We start from the raw sequence: 16,029 nt of genomic DNA on the forward strand, positions 1-16,029 counted from the left end.
TTTATAGATGGTTTGTCTATAATTTGAGGTAAAAGCGTGTGTCTTACAACCTCGTGTCTTAAATTCTTTGTGTCTAAGACACTTTTCTGTGGCCAAATTCTTTTGGGCCATAAAACATCTTATCAGATGGTTTCCAGGGTAACGGAGAATCTTTCTCTGTTGTGTTGGGGGAAGGTATGTTACTCAGCACAGAGCTTTCAAAACATATTTGTTAAATGTAACTGGCGATTGTGTGCTTGATTCGCCTGAGTCGCTACACTGTGATAGTCTTTTCTTCCCTATTGTAATGTGTATCCGAGTGAAGTGGCTTCTCGAACAAGAAAAAATGTAGGGGAGGACTTGAATTGCTATTGGTCGATCTCATGTGAGTGACAGATTATCCCACCCTCCTTCTGCTAAACACATCATCAGAGTAGAGATGTCACAAGAGCGAAGGATTATAATAATAATAATAATAATACATTTTATTTGTAATGCAATTCATATTAAACAAATCCTCAAAGTTCTTATGAGGGCATATGATGGATAAATCACTCGTAATAAATACTGCAATTAGCCTGGATGCCAGCCGAACTTAGCCCCGCCCACAGTTTTTTTAGGTCGGTCGGTTCGGTCTGGTCTCGATCCATAGAGGAGTAATTATCTCTGAACAAAAACTGTTCGGACCAATGAAATCATCAGGGCGGGCTTTAGAACATGAGATGCCGTTTTTCGGCACTAGGTCGGTACTTCCACGTACGTCACAGCCATGACCTTTCCAACGTGATGGTGTCATACATTGGGAAGAAAGACAATACCGAAGTCGAGCATTAAATGTCAATTTTTAAATGACAGATGGTTTCGCTAAACTGGCTGTGATCTTGCAGAGCCCTCTGAAGCCCTTTGAAACTGCTCTGATTTGGACCTTCAGCCCGTTGGTTGCCATTGATATCCATCATGTGGAGAAAAATCCCAGAAGGTTTTCCTCGAAAAACTGAATTGCTTTTCCACTGAAGAAAGAAATACATGAACATATTGGATGAGATGGGGTGAGTACATGTTCACTTTGAAGAGAACTAATCCTTTAATAGCAAATAATAAAAAAAAGTTGTTTGGACTTCCACTGCATGACCTTAAGGGAAATGAGTAAGATGGCAATTAGGAATAAAGGACTGTGATATTCTCAGAGGACCAACAAGAAGACAGCATTGCCATCAGTTCAAGAGGATTCATCATGCATCAACTGCCCACAATCCAACCATAAGTCATATGGGGAAAATACAGCCTAATTTATGTGTGCTGTAGTTATAAGCATGACGATGAAAATGTTCAGTGACCTACAGCTTAATTTATGTAATTGCGCGGCACACCTGGAAATTGTGCCATTAAACTTTTTTGCCTGACTTGGCAGAACCTCCCATGTGTTTTGCTCATGATCTGGTTGGTACGAGAAGCTCAGGTCACAAATGTAAAACTCTGCAGGGTACACCTTATTTTAAGGGGGTGTAAATCAGGTAAAAATTACATTGCTTGCATTTCAATCTAATCCCAAAGCACATATCCCCACCACTAGATGACACAGCAACAGAAAGGCAAGGAAAAGTCACACTTTTAAAATAAATAGACCACCACAAAAAATGTAACATTTAAAACTTGAATTCAATTTATTCAGACAAAAATACTTTGCACTTTTTTCCATGTTCCAAAAATACTTCATTACAGTCGATAAGCGAAACACATAATCACCATAAACTGTGCTTTATCAGTAGTAATTTCATGATAACTTTCCCACAATCCCTATTAAACCATTCAATTCAGACAATTACAAAGGAGACCTAAAAAAGTATGTTGCCATTTTAAATCCATTTTAGTGCAAAAATAAAGGTGTTCATGTACAGTCATTTTCAAGATATTTACTGATAGTACTGTGAGAAACTTGATATTGAGAAATAATACTTTATTCTCAGAGTTTTGAATGTTTTACTTTGGCCAATATCATGGTAATGTACTGTAATTCTCTGATTTGTGAAGATAAATGAGTACTTTTGTGAAAGAAACCAGGCTGAAGAGGCACTTTTTGTTAAGTCAATAAATGACCTACTAGGGGTGTAACGATACATGTATTGCTCCCGAACCGTCACGGTGCGGACGTCATGGTTCGGTGCATGCGGTCAGACGCCGAATACAGTCAGTCACAGGCTATCCACACTCCAATCCAGAAGGGGGCACGCGCGGTAATGAAACATAGTTTAACGTCCTGAAAAAAAAGTTTCTATTTTGTCCTTGTATAGGTCCTAAACCCCGCCCTCTCATCAAAGATTGTTTTTCACTTTAGGTCGTTTTTATCATGCTGATTCAAGTGTGTTCAAGTGTATTTTTTCAAATAAGTTTGGTTTTAGTTAGTTATTTGATGCTATAAAACGGGGGGGGGGGGGGGGGGTGATGATGGTTTAACAGCTGTGATTGACAGCTTCTTTGAGCAAAACAGTTATTGAGTAGCCTGGATGCCAGCCGTACTTAGCCCCGCCCACAACAATTGAGCTCGGGCGGTTCGGTCTGGACTTGATCCATAGAGGAGTAATTATGCCTGAACAGAAACTGTTTGGACAAATGAAATCATCAGGGCGGGCTTTAGACAATGACGGACAGATGATAAACAGTAACATAATCATCCACGTCATCAAAGGAGCTTGGATTATATCCTAAACGGAGAGCTTGTTTGTATATGCATTCACCTTCACTATTTCTCTCTGAAATGATGATCATCTTGAGTAAGTACTCTGTGTATCCTTAAAATCTTTTTTTTTTTTTTTACAACACCGGCAAAGATCGTTTATTCCAGTGTGCGTGCAGACAGGGTTGGCAAGTTTTTACAACAAAACACGCCAACTACAAGCCCTAAACAATAGCTCGGGGGTTCTCCGGAGGAAAAAAAAAGGCTTTGGGGGGTAAAATGTGTGTTATTTTAGCAAGGTTGCCTGCTAAAATTCGCATCCATAGTCACTTCAACAAGCAGACATCAAAAACAACCCACAGAAAAAAACGTGGACTTGGCAACACAGTGTAGTTGAGTTCTGTTGACATTTGACAACTAACGTAATGCGTCGCTCTGTTGCTCTGATTGGTTGTCGGTCTATCCAATTGAGGTCTTTCCTGGTTCGGTTGAAACACGCCCCATAATCACATATTCTGACTAGAATTGAGTAAGACCACGTCAGGGTAGTTATTGAGGCACTTTTCAGGACTTTTTCTGGGGATTTCCAGGAGGAGATTGGAACTTCAACTTTAATTTTTACATTTCCATAACTGTTTATATCACACTGACATAATGAGTTGTTCTGCAGTGAACTGTATAAATCGGCGGAAGTGTGGGTGAATCTCCAATTCACGCTCACTTCTGCAAATGGTCCCGAATCAGCGCAAAATGTCAGCGCCATATTGGGACATTGCTGGCTATTCTACAGTGGAAGAGATTGAAGGTGCGTCATCCATCTTTTTTCACAGTCTATGGTTAACCACTACAACAGGAAAAGGAGCAGAAGAAGAACAGCGCATTGACTTGTGGATTTGTTGCCTTTTCTGGTAAAACTTTGGGTGTACTCACACTAGGCACTCTGAACCATGCCCAAGCGCGTTTCACCCCCAAAGCCCGGTTTGTTTGACAAGTGTGAGTGCTTCGCTGCGTTTGGCTGGCCCTGGCCAGCTTGGAAGAGGTGGGCCAGAGCGCGGTTCGGTTGGGCTCGAGCTCAGTTCGCCTAAGCCCCAACTCGTTTCACTTCAGAATCCCATCGATACCCGTTTATGAGTGCTATTTTTTCATAATAAACATCAAATATTTAAAAAAGTTACACATTTTAAATACTTACAGTCTACAACAGTCTCTGTGGTCACAGTGTTACAGACATTAATATTTTAACGATTTATAAAAGATCAATCACTGTCTGACCATCTGGAATATTGGTATGGAGAAAAAGGTTATGATTCTAACTTTGTTTGTAATATTTCACCACACTGTGTGTATATTCGCACTGTTTGTAGTTTGGACCCGGAAAGACTTAACAACTTGGTTACAACTTGAATACAACTTTTTTAACGGTCCTGGTTCTCACTTTATTGATGAACATGAATTGTAGTTTGTGACTAAAGCAGCAAATTCCTCCATCAAAGTCGTCTGCCTCCGTAATAATCTTATAATTCGTCGAGTGAAATCGCTGCACGGCATACATGATAAATCTATTAGTCTATTAGCGAAAGTGCTTTTCTTCCAGTCTTCTTTAAAACAAAAAGTTGAATTGTGAATGACGCAAGTGTGCTTCGCCCATAGACTGTAAAAAAAATATGGACGTAGTGTCCGTGACATCACTCATAGGATTTCGATGAGCCATTCTGAAGCATGAAGTAGAGACGAGCTGGCCGTGTTTTTCTGCTGTAAATTTGGGAATTTTAACATGGGGCTCAATTAGATTCTGCTCACTTCTGGAGCCTGTCCCTAGTGGCCAGACGAGGAATTGTAGTTTAAGTTACTTCTATATTGGCTTCAACAGAAACTGGGGGAGGTTGCCACTTGGCTCCGGCCCAGAACGTTAAGTGCAAGTGTGAGTGCAGGCCAGTGAGGGAGTGGGTAGGGGGGACATTCGCGCTCAGGCAAGGTACAAAGCAACCATGCCTAGTGTGAGTACACCCTGTAGCTTAGGGTCCAATTCTCACTATTAAATAGTTGCTTATTAGCATGCATATCAGTAGGATATTGGCTGTTTATAAAGCACATATTAATGCCTTATTCTGCATGACCATATCCTACATCCCTAATCCTACCCAATACCTACAACCTTACTAACTATTAATAAGTAGTAATTAGGGGTTTATTAGGGCAAAAGCCATAGTTAATACTTACCTAATAGTGAGAATAGGACCCTAAAATAAAGTGTGACCATTTTTTTCTATTGTACCGAACTCATTTTGAACTGTGACCCCAAAATCGAGTTATGTTCCGAACCGTGACTTCTGTGTACTATTACACCCCTACTATACATTTTTCTAGGAAAACAATTAACAGATAAAGTGGATACTTGCATACAGCAGAAAACTTGGTTCTTAAATGCAAGGTAAAATCGGTTTTGGACAATGAAAAAATGTTTGGTCCACAATTGCTTTATATTTTGTCCCTAACTCTGAAGTGCAGTTCCTGTAATCTACTTCAAAATGGAGTGTACGTATGAAGCTATTTGAACTCTGACGTTAGTTTCAGTGAGACTTTAAATGCTGGTTTTAAATCTACACCAATGTGCCAAAATCCTCCATGTAGCTTGCACAAAATAAGGTGAAAAGACCCTAAATACCCTGGCAATATAAAAAAAGATAAGAAAAGAAAAACAGTCTCAAAATGACACAAAAAACATCTTAGGAAACCAAATAGACAACAATCAAGACAAACCCATTCACAACATCTTCAAATAAGTCACTTCTGGTATATTTAAATAAAATCTGTGCAGTAGTTGTAAAGATTAGCTACTGCTGAGTCTAAAAATGATTCACTAAAAGCATATAGTGCATCAATGTAAACAAAAATGCTGCTCCAACACAAAGCTACGTTGGGTGGTTGAATTTGCTACAATGTGTTATTAACAGTTTTAATATGCACTTCAGACTTGTAATAGTCACTGAACGTCTCTAACAAGGAAACGCAAGAATTGGCACTACAGATATGTCCACTTTGGTTCGCAAAGGCACTACGTGGAAGATAGGTCCCATTTTTATGCCTGTTCTTTGTTCCTTTTTTAATGCCAACCTGGAAGGGACGTTCCTTTTGATAATTGCACTTACATTTAAGTTCACAGGAGGTTTAAAGTCACTCGAAGTTCCAGCGCTGGTGTTTGTCTCCTGGAGAGCAACTTCTCATCTGGATATCAGTACGGCCATTTTCTGTGCGGTAGGATGTGATACACATGTTTGAATGAGGGTTATATATGCTGCCATCCTGAAAAGACAACATTGCCAGACAATATTCGTTTTAGGCATGGAAAGGCAACAGGAAGGCACATCTGATATACAGTACAATAACATGCCAAACAAGGGTTTTTTCTTATCTCCTGTTTTCTCATAAACTGAACTACAAGCGAACACACTCACGTCTCTGAACTCCCAAATTATGCCGGGAGGTCTGGGAGCACCGTCTTGTGGACAATGCTTCATCCCTATGTGTGTCATTCCATCCTGAACTTCAGCACACAGCTCAGTCACAGAGTTGAACCGAATCTCCTTTTGAGATGTGTACTCGAAATACTAAGAGAGAGAGAAAAATTACATTTGATTTGAAAAGTAATTCGGAACATATCTTGTGAGTTTTCATGTTGGTGAAAGGGTTAGAGTTGGTAAGTTAAAAAAAAAATTAATGAGTCCAAAGAGCCAACGTTAATACATTTTCACACATGAATTGGCACCTCTGAATCCAAACCTTAAATTTATTGAGAGTCTTTGGGATGTGCTGGAGGAGACTTGAGTGTTTGACTCTTGCATTGTCAATACAAGATCTTGACCAAAAACTGATGCACCTCTTGATGGAATTTACATTTATTTCCATCAAGAGGGATTCATTTAAGGGTGCGTTCACACTTGTCATGTTTGGTTCGATTAAAACGAACCCTGGTGCGGTTGCTCAGTTAGTGCGGTTCATTTGAACATATGTGAACGCTGCCATCCGAACCCTGGTGCGCACCAAACAAGCGGACAGAGACCGCTAAAAAGATGGGTCTCGGTACGCTTCCAAACGAACTCTGGTGCGGTTCGATTGATATATGAACGCAACACGGACCAAAGACATGTAAACGGACCAAAAACCGGACGTATAATGTCACAAGATGCCACGCATAATGCAGCTGATTTGACGACGCGGAAAGATCGGTGTACGTTATCCAAAATGAGTAACTTTAACGTTAGAGGGCAAACGTAGAGCAACGAGGAAGAGCCTCATCAATATTTGGTCTGACGAGCATGTTTCGAAAATGCTAGAAAAAACACACAAAAAGCATAACTGGTTCTTCTCATCAAAGTTCCTGTGTTGCCCATTATTAGCAGGTACAGACGACAGAACGGCCGTCTCTTTTCTGCACAACGGAGGAAATCCTGCTGCTGTTTTGAATGTTTTGAACATTTTATGAGCTCTTCATGAGTTCTCAGCGGGTAAAAATAATGCCACATGTACACGCATAAAATGATCGCGTTTAATCCAGCACACAGCGTTGTTTTGAACATTTCATGAGCTCTTCATGAGTTCTCTGGTAAAAAAATAATGCCATGTGTACACGCATAAAATGATCGCGTTTAATCCAGCACACAGCGTTGTTTTGAATGTTGTGAACATTTCATGAGCTCTTCATGAGTTCTCTGGTAAAAAATAATGCCATATGTACACGCATAAAATGCCCGCACGTGCAGAGGTGGGTAGTAACGAATTACATTTACTTCGTTACATTTACTTGAGTACATTTTTTGGGTAACTTGTACTTTTAGAGTATATTTAAAAATGGGTACTTTTACTTTTACTCAAGTACATTTCTTGTGAAAAAACTGTACTTTTACTTCGTTACATTCGGTGGCGTTCCTCCGCTACTGTCAATGGTGATAATTAATTATATATTTTAAAATAAGTTATGACTTGTTCGCAAGTCTCGCGAAACGTTGGAGAGGCTGCTTCACGAGAGGTGAACGCATCCCCTGCATAAAATTAGCGCGCGTTTAGTCAGAAGATGATGGCCGAAGCAGAGGGAGATGTGTGTGGGCTACGGCAGATCACCCGTACAAGGCCTCAAGTTGAGCCTGTTTTCAGTCCAAGATGTCAAAAAGAACAGTTTCATAATTTAATGCATGCTGTGTGCACCAATATGAACTGACATCTCAGCATACAATAATTCCAGCTCCAACAGCGGTAAGTGTAACAATAATGCCTATATTTGAACACTATTAATGGTAATTTGGTAACTATGGGCACTTTTCCTTTATTGTAAAACTATTTCTCACACTGTCCGAGTGTTTTCCTCACATGCGCTCTTTTGCAAGCATTGACAATCGTTTGAGTCCTCCGAACACACGTCCACAAACAAACGTTCACATCTGCACATTTACATATCTTTTTTTTTCTTTCTCATAAAACGAGCAACCTCATTGGCAAAATGTACCTGTGGCAATGTTTTTGCGAACCACAAAATACATACCAATACACACTGCAGGAATTCCAACAGAAATGAACAATATAGGCAGAAAAACTGCATTTTTTTAGTCTATGGTTTGTAAACTAAAACATTTTGAATTTTGCGTCACAGCTCCATGTTCTGCTTTTCTGATTCACCAGATTTGCTCGATAGCTCAGCTGATACAGATTTGTATTTGCAATGCGAAAAGCTTGAGAGCGAACCTCATGACGAACGAGTCATGATAAGAGCTCAACGACGAGTTCTAAAATCAAGCTAAAAATACATGGACACAATCTTATTTTTGTCACATTTGCTTTTGTTAACACTTTCGGGTAGGTTTAGTGTGGGTGTACGTTAAAAACACAACGTAACAAAACATGTCAGATTCACGCAAATCTGTTCTGGAAAAAAATAAGCTTTTAGCGCCACCCAGTGGACATTTCACTTTGAAACTGTCGCAATATGTACGTATTGGTACATATTTTGTGGTTTGCATAAACGTTGCCATAGGTACTTATGAGATCAGGCTAAAAACGAAACAAATTGAATAGCCTAATGTGACATCTTGCATTTATACACATATCCGGACAGACAACAGTCTGCAGTGTATATATACATTTAAAAATGGGACTGTATTTTTAAAAATGCATATACTTATAAAAATATAAGAACAAAGTATGTTTTAAAAAGTGCTGTGGTTAGCCCAGCACACCATTAATTTACACTGTTTAACAATTAAACACACACACACACACATTATATATATATATATATATATATATATATATATATATATATATATATATATATATATATGGAGGTGTGTGAAAGCTCTCTAAGTAGTCTGAAATTCAGGGTTTTTGGAGCTTATCAATCAGATCGAAAGTAACTTGTAACTAAGTACTTGAGTAGTTTTTTCATCTAATACTTTTTTACTCTTACTCAAGTAACTATTACGATTGTTACTTTTACTTTTACTTGAGTAAATATTTCCGTAAGTACTTGTACTTTTACTTGAGTAAAGATTTTGGCTACTCTACCCACCTCTGCGCACGTGTAATCCGCACACAGCATTGTTTTGAATGTTCGGTAAGCGAGCTCCTACGTCATATAAGCCGACCAATCAGGTTGTGAGCGTCTCCCTGTGCCTTTGGTTCGGTAACTTTAGGTTCGCTGTTAAAAATGCCCGTGTGAACGCTAAGCGGACCAGGACTATTATGTTTGTTTTTGTTTTTTGGTCCGGACCAAACTAACCAAACGAACCGACTCAGAGGTCCAAATTCAATTTTATCAAATGCACTTCTTAAAAACCCATTGCTGTCTCAGAAAAAACATCAAAAACAGAATTAAGTTCTTTTCTGAATATGGGAGTTGTGTGTGGAATGATAAATCACAGTAAAACATGAGTTGCATGGTGATGCTCTAGAGCAGTGTCTCTGATAAATATAATAAATGCATCTCTAGCAGAGTGAAGCATGGAGGAAGAGGTGTCAGTGTGAGGAGCCTTTTTAACTGCGGTCATTGTGAAAAGTCATTTAAAGGGGGGTAACACACAGTTTCAGTCTCATGTTAATCTAGAGTACCTATAAAGTAGTATTACATCCATCATATTGCCAAAGAGTCTTTAGGTTTATTCGGGTTGCCAATGTCACGTGATTTCAACAGTGCGGTTCACGTCAAACTGCCAAACTGCTGAAATCACGTGACATTGGCGACCCGAATCATTGATCAATTCACTGATTCAATAACCGTTTGATTCTTTTTGGAGGCACATTGTAACGGTCACCCACCATGGGCAACCAAAAAGGAATGGTTTGGCCAAATTAAACAGAGGCAGAGTGACTACAGGAAGTTTAAAGTATCAAATGAATATTTATTTAGACATCAAAATAGAAATAACCCAACCCCCAAAATATCATTACCAGAAAATAAGAAATAAACTGGAAAAATAAGCATTCAAATAAATCAAAATTAGAATCCAAAACAAAGAGTACAAAATATAATACTTTCCAAAATTAAGTTCCTCAAAGAATACAAAAGAAACGAAAAACAAAGAAAACATAGAAAATACCTGCAGCCCTCAAGCCACACTCTCCACTGCAGCCCCTGCACAGACTAAACGCCATTCAAACAAATACACACATTTATACTGGCGGCCAGCACCATTACCCCATGGGGAGGGACGAACTCACATACAACACTTTACACATTTTCCCATAAATATAGATTCCAGGAGAAACAGGTTGACAAAGCATGAAAAATCAATACATCTTCTCTTATGTTACCTCACATGTCATTTCACATACATTGAACAGGAAATACTAACAGAAACAACTCGGCCGCGTTGTCCCCGAAACCCCCACGCTCAATGATTAAATGGTACAGTCCCCACATAAGCGGAACCGAAGATTCCCGCCACTGTTTCCCTACCGGAACTCTAAAATCATGGGACACATATCGCACAATCACAGGTATTTCATTCGCGCCTTCCAATACTAGGCAATCATAATAAACTCATATCAATAAACAATCTCTGTGTGTGTGCGTGTGTGTGTGTGCACGTGAGAGAGAGAGTTCATTTCCACATTTTCAGTCCATATTAGCGATGCGGTCCTTCCGTGACCGTCACACTCCCCCACACCCATTTTCAAGCCGGGAGGCGAGAAAGAAAGTCTGCCGTAGCATTGCTCTTCCCTGGCACATGCTGGACTTTAAACCGATATGGTTGCATTGACAAGTACCATCGAGTAATTCGTGCATTCGAGTCTCTCATGCGATCCATCCATTGCAGTGGTCGGTGATCCGTTTCCAGGAGGAACTCTCGGCCTAGAAGGTAGTACCTGAACGTGTCCAGGGCCCATTTGACAGCCAAGCACTCCTTCTCAACTGTAGAATATTTCACCTCCCTGGGATACAGTTTCCGACTTATATAGGCCACCGGATGCCTATTGCCCAGTTCCCCTTGTAACAGCACTGCTCCTATGCCTGTATTAGAAGCGTCAGTCTGTAAAACAAAGAGTTTTTTAAAATTGGGACAAGACAACACAGGATCATTACATAGCGCCTCCTTGATGTCCTGAAAGGCATTCTGAGCCATCTCCGTCCACTGAATTTGGACAGGGCAGTTCTTCCGGGTCAAGTCCGTCAAAGCTGCTGCTCGAACAGAAAAATCAGGCACAAATCGTCTATACCACCCAGCCATACCTAGGAACGCTCTCACTTGGGTTTTTGTTTGAGGAAGGGGACAGTCTTGAATTGCCCGTATCTTTTTAATTTGGGGCCGAATTACCCCACCACCGATCACATACCCCAAGTATTCGGTCTCCTTCTTGGCTATGGCACATTTGCGGGGATTGATCGTAAGACCAGCTGATTGAATTCGCCTAAACACCTCTTCCAGATGCTCAAGATGTTCCTCCCACGATGAACTAAAAATTACGACGTCATCTAAATACGCGGCTGCGTATTCTTCCAGCCCAACCAGTACCTGGTCCATTAATCTTTGAAATGTCGCTGGCGCCCCATGCAGGCCAAAGGGCATAGTGCAGAAATGGAAGAGTCCCCAGGGGGTCTTAAAGGCTGTCAGCTCCTTCGCATTATCACTCAATGGGACTTGCCAGTAGCCTTTACATAAATCAAGTGTGGTCAACCACCTAGCCCTTCCAAGCTGGTCGATCAAGTCGTCAATTCGTGGGGTAGGATAAGAGTCAAATTTAGACACCGAATTCAGATATCTGAAGTCCACACAAAAGCGTAGACTCCCATCTTTTTTAGGTACCAAGACCACTGGGCTACACCACTCACTTCTAGATGGCTCAATGATACCCATACTCAGCATTTGATTCACCTCCTCCTTCAAAGCTGGTAAGAGACGTTCCGGAATACGGTAGCTCTTACGTCGGGTCGCAGCTCCCTCATGCAAGGTGATGTTATGATGAATCAGAGTGGTGCGCCCCGGTTCCTCCTGGCACACCCCTATGCCGCAAATCCTTTGAAGCTGTAACTGTTGAGGGGGTGAGAGATGATTGAAGTCCATGTTGTTTGCTGAAGGCAATGGTAGGTATTGCTCCTCCACTTCATCTTCATCCACTACCTGCCGGATCATACACACCTCAGCCACTTGGGGCAATCTCTCATGCCATTTCTTAAGCAAATTAACATGCAATACCCGACTTGAGCGCCGCTTTCCTGAATTGGCAACTTCATACGTAGTAGGTCCCAGCTTACGGAGTACTTCACAAGGTCCCTGCCATTTAGCAAGCAGCTTGCTACTATCACTGGGTAGCATCACCAACACCCTTTCTCCAGCCTCAAAACTTCTGACCTTAGCCTTTTGATCATAATACTGCCGCTGACGTTGCTGTGCTTGGACCAAGTTTGACTGGGCAAGCTGAGTCATGCTCTTCAATTTCTCCCGCATCTGGAGAACATAAGAAAGTACATGTTGCGTTACGGGGGCCTCCTGGCCACCCATCCAGCTCTCCTTCAGTAGGGACAAAGGGCCTCGCACCTCGCGGCCATATAGCAACTCAAAAGGTGAGAAGCCAGTAGACGACTGAGGAACCTCCCTGTAGGCAAATAATAAGTACGGAATCCACTGATCCCAGTCACCTCCAGATTCACTCACATATTTTCTCAGCATTTGTTTTAATGTTTGATTAAATCTTTCCGTCAGACCATCAGTCTGCGGGTGATAAGGTGTGGTTCTTATACCCTTAATACCTAGCAGACTGTATGCTTGTCGAAGAAGCTTGGACATGAAGTTTGAGCCTTGATCTGTCAATATCGTTTTGGGAAAACCCACCCGCGAAAACAACTGCATAAGGCAAATGGCCACCGTCCTAGCCTTGACTGACTTGAGGGGGAAAACCTCCGGGTACCTTGTTGCGTAATCGGTGATTACCAGCATAAAGCGATTTCCTGCTTTACTTCGTTCTAATGGCCCTACCACATCCATCCCTAACTGTTCAAAGGGAACCCCAATTACAGGCAGGGGCTCTAACGGAGCTCTGGGAGGACCTCTACTGGCAATCTTCTGGCACTGAGGACAAGTTCTACAAAACTCTGCCACCTCTTTATTCATATTTGGCCAAAAAAAATGACAGCTAATTCGAGCTGACGTCTTCTGCCTCCCTAAATGGCCGGCCCAGGGGATGGAATGGCCCAATTCAAACACAATATCCTTCGCCTTCTGAGGGACCACAATGCGAGCATCTATTCCCTTCCCCTTATACAGCACGCCCTCTTTAATACACATCAGACTCCCTGAACTATCATCTTGTACTTCTTGAACCTGCCTATAAAGGGGACCAATCACTGAATCCTCTTGCTGCATCAACCCAATCCCCTGCGGGATATCCATTGGGACTAGACCCTGTTCTAACCAAGGTTCCTCACACGGTGTCCCTGCAAAACTGAGCTTCTCTCGTCTCTTTTGCCTTTTCGATTTCCTAGATTTACCTGGCTGAACTTCCAACTCTGCTCTAAAATAAGGTAACAGACTAAGGGCCTGAACATCTGCATTTGATTTCTGAGCTTGAGCCCGGGTCAGAGCTACACTACATTCCTTATTACTGCCGTCAGTGCTATTCCCAAGCAAGTCTACCAAAACAGGCAAGTCTCGACCTAAAATCATTGGATAAGGCAACCCATCCACTACACCTACCTCTAACCAGTAAGCCTGCCCCTGTATATTTACTTGGACACTTGCTGTAGGGTACTGCCTCTCTTCGCCGTGAACACAACAAATCTGTGCGGAGGAGGTATAATTCCTGGCCTCAACAGGTACCAAGTCAGAATGCACCAGTGATTGCATACTTCCTGTGTCTACCAGTGCCCTAACCTTTTGCCCATTAAGGACTACCTCCACATAAGGCAACACTACTCGAGCTGCTAAACAGCTAGGTCTTGGAACAGTACAAACATTGGCCTGAGTAGGAGCATTACTAGGACATCTTGACTGTTTGTGGCCTTCCTGTCCACACTGATAACATATAAGACTCCTACGCACCCCAACCTTAAACCCAGGGCTTTGTTTGAAAGAACCAACCTTATCACTCACAGACTTACCCTCATTGATGGTCCTGACTGCAGTCGGAAAGGCAGGCTGGAGCTTGGTTGAATCTTTGCTTCCCTTCCACCGCTTGAATGTCCATGGCTGAGTCTTGCGTCGCGCTGCCACAAAGGTGTCTGCTAAACTTGCCGCTTGCGCAGCCGAGCCAGGATCCCGCTCCTTTATCCAGACTTGGAGATCAGGTGCCAGCATGCGCAGAAACTGCTCCAGAACAATGATCTCTCCAATCTCCTCCTTAGTGTGATGCTGTGGCTGCACCCATTTAGAATAGTGTTCTTTAAGTCTGGCATACAACTCTTTTGGGGTTTCATCCTCCCTTACTTCTGTAGCTCGGAACTGAAGGCGATAAGTCTCTGAATTTATATCATACTTTGCAAGAATGGCTGCCTTGACCTTTTCGTACTCAAGAGAGTCTACCATGTCCATATGCACATATGCGGCCCTCGCTTTGCCCGTCAGGAGGGGCACCAACCTAACTGCCCAGTCGGTTGTCGGCCACCGACACGCCACAGCTATTCTTTCAAATGTAGCTAAATAATGCTCTACATCATCCGACTCACTCAGACGCTGCAGATGGGGCTCCCTCTCCATTCTCAGGTGTCTCTGGCTTTGGCTTTCCCCTGGCGATGCTACTGCTGATGCTGAGTGCCCGCCACTTGGACCATCCTGTAAGACTGAGGGTACCCGCTGGACTGTTGGTTGCGATGGAAGGCCATATTGGTTGCCACTGCTGGGTCTTGGATCGGGGGTAGTTCTCACATGCACCTCTTGTTGTAGCAGGGAGAACTGATGCTGCATTGCTCTCCATCGAGTCTCCTGTCGCCCAGCCTCTTGCTCCATGCGGCGGTCTCTGGCCTTCTGCAGTGCAAAATGTGATCGGAACATGTCTCTCAGCTCCGCCAGTGAGACATCCTCAGCAAGGCTCCCCAGTTCCGTTTCTGAGTCACCCTCATCGTCTCCTCCTGTCACAGTTCCCACAGGTTCCTCAACCTCGGCTTGCACCGCCCGCACTTTTTTAGGAGCCATTATGGGCTGACACTTCGTCTGCAGTGGAGAGTGATAAAGCAAGAGAGGAAAAAGAAAAGAAAAACGACTAATGGGGGGGGGGGGGGCAAAATTGTAACTAACTCACTACTGCTCTCTTCTGGCAATCCCACTTCTGACACCAGTTGTAACGGTCACCCACCATGGGCAACCAAAAAGGAATGGTTTGGCCAAATTAAACAGAGGCAGAGTGACTACAGGAAGTTTAAAGTATCAAATGAATATTTATTTAGACATCAAAATAGAAATAACCCAACCCCCAAAATATCATTACCAGAAAATAAGAAATAAACTGGAAAAATAAGCATTCAAATAAATCAAAATTAGAATCCAAAACAAAGAGTACAAAATATAATACTTTCCAAAATTAAGTTCCTCAAAGAATACAAAAGAAACGAAAAACAAAGAAAACATAGAAAATACCTGCAGCCCTCAAGCCACACTCTCCACTGCAGCCCCTGCACAGACTAAACGCCATTCAAACAAATACACACATTTATACTGGCGGCCAGCACCATTACCCCATGGGGAGGGACGAACTCACATACAACACTTTACACATTTTCCCATAAATATAGATTCCAGGAGAAACAGGTTGACAAAGCATGAAAAATCAATACATCTTCTCTTATGTTACCTCACATGTCATTTCACATACATTGAACAGGAAATACTAACAGAAACAACTCGGCCGCGTTGTCCCCGAAACCCCCACGCTCAATGATTAAATGGTACAGTCCCCAC

General features: G+C 42.1%; 1 protein-coding gene across 1 annotated transcript in view; it reads right to left on the bottom strand.

Annotated features, from left to right (window-relative positions):
• Positions 1-1,619: 1,619 nt before the first annotated feature.
• The window catches only part of poc1bl (POC1 centriolar protein homolog B (Chlamydomonas), like), a 42,954-nt gene continuing 28,544 nt past the window's right edge, over positions 1,620-16,029 (bottom strand). The window contains exons 10-11 of the mRNA XM_067425005.1: positions 6,109-6,261; positions 1,620-5,956 (exon numbers count right to left, since the gene is read on the bottom strand). Coding sequence (XP_067281106.1) covers positions 5,828-5,956; positions 6,109-6,261 — 282 coding nt within the window. The 3' untranslated portion in view covers positions 1,620-5,827. The remainder of the gene's footprint in view (positions 5,957-6,108; positions 6,262-16,029) is intronic.

This window comes from Pseudorasbora parva, chromosome 19, assembly GCF_024679245.1.
Source record: "Pseudorasbora parva isolate DD20220531a chromosome 19, ASM2467924v1, whole genome shotgun sequence".
Classification (NCBI taxonomy): Eukaryota; Metazoa; Chordata; class Actinopteri; order Cypriniformes; family Gobionidae; genus Pseudorasbora; species Pseudorasbora parva.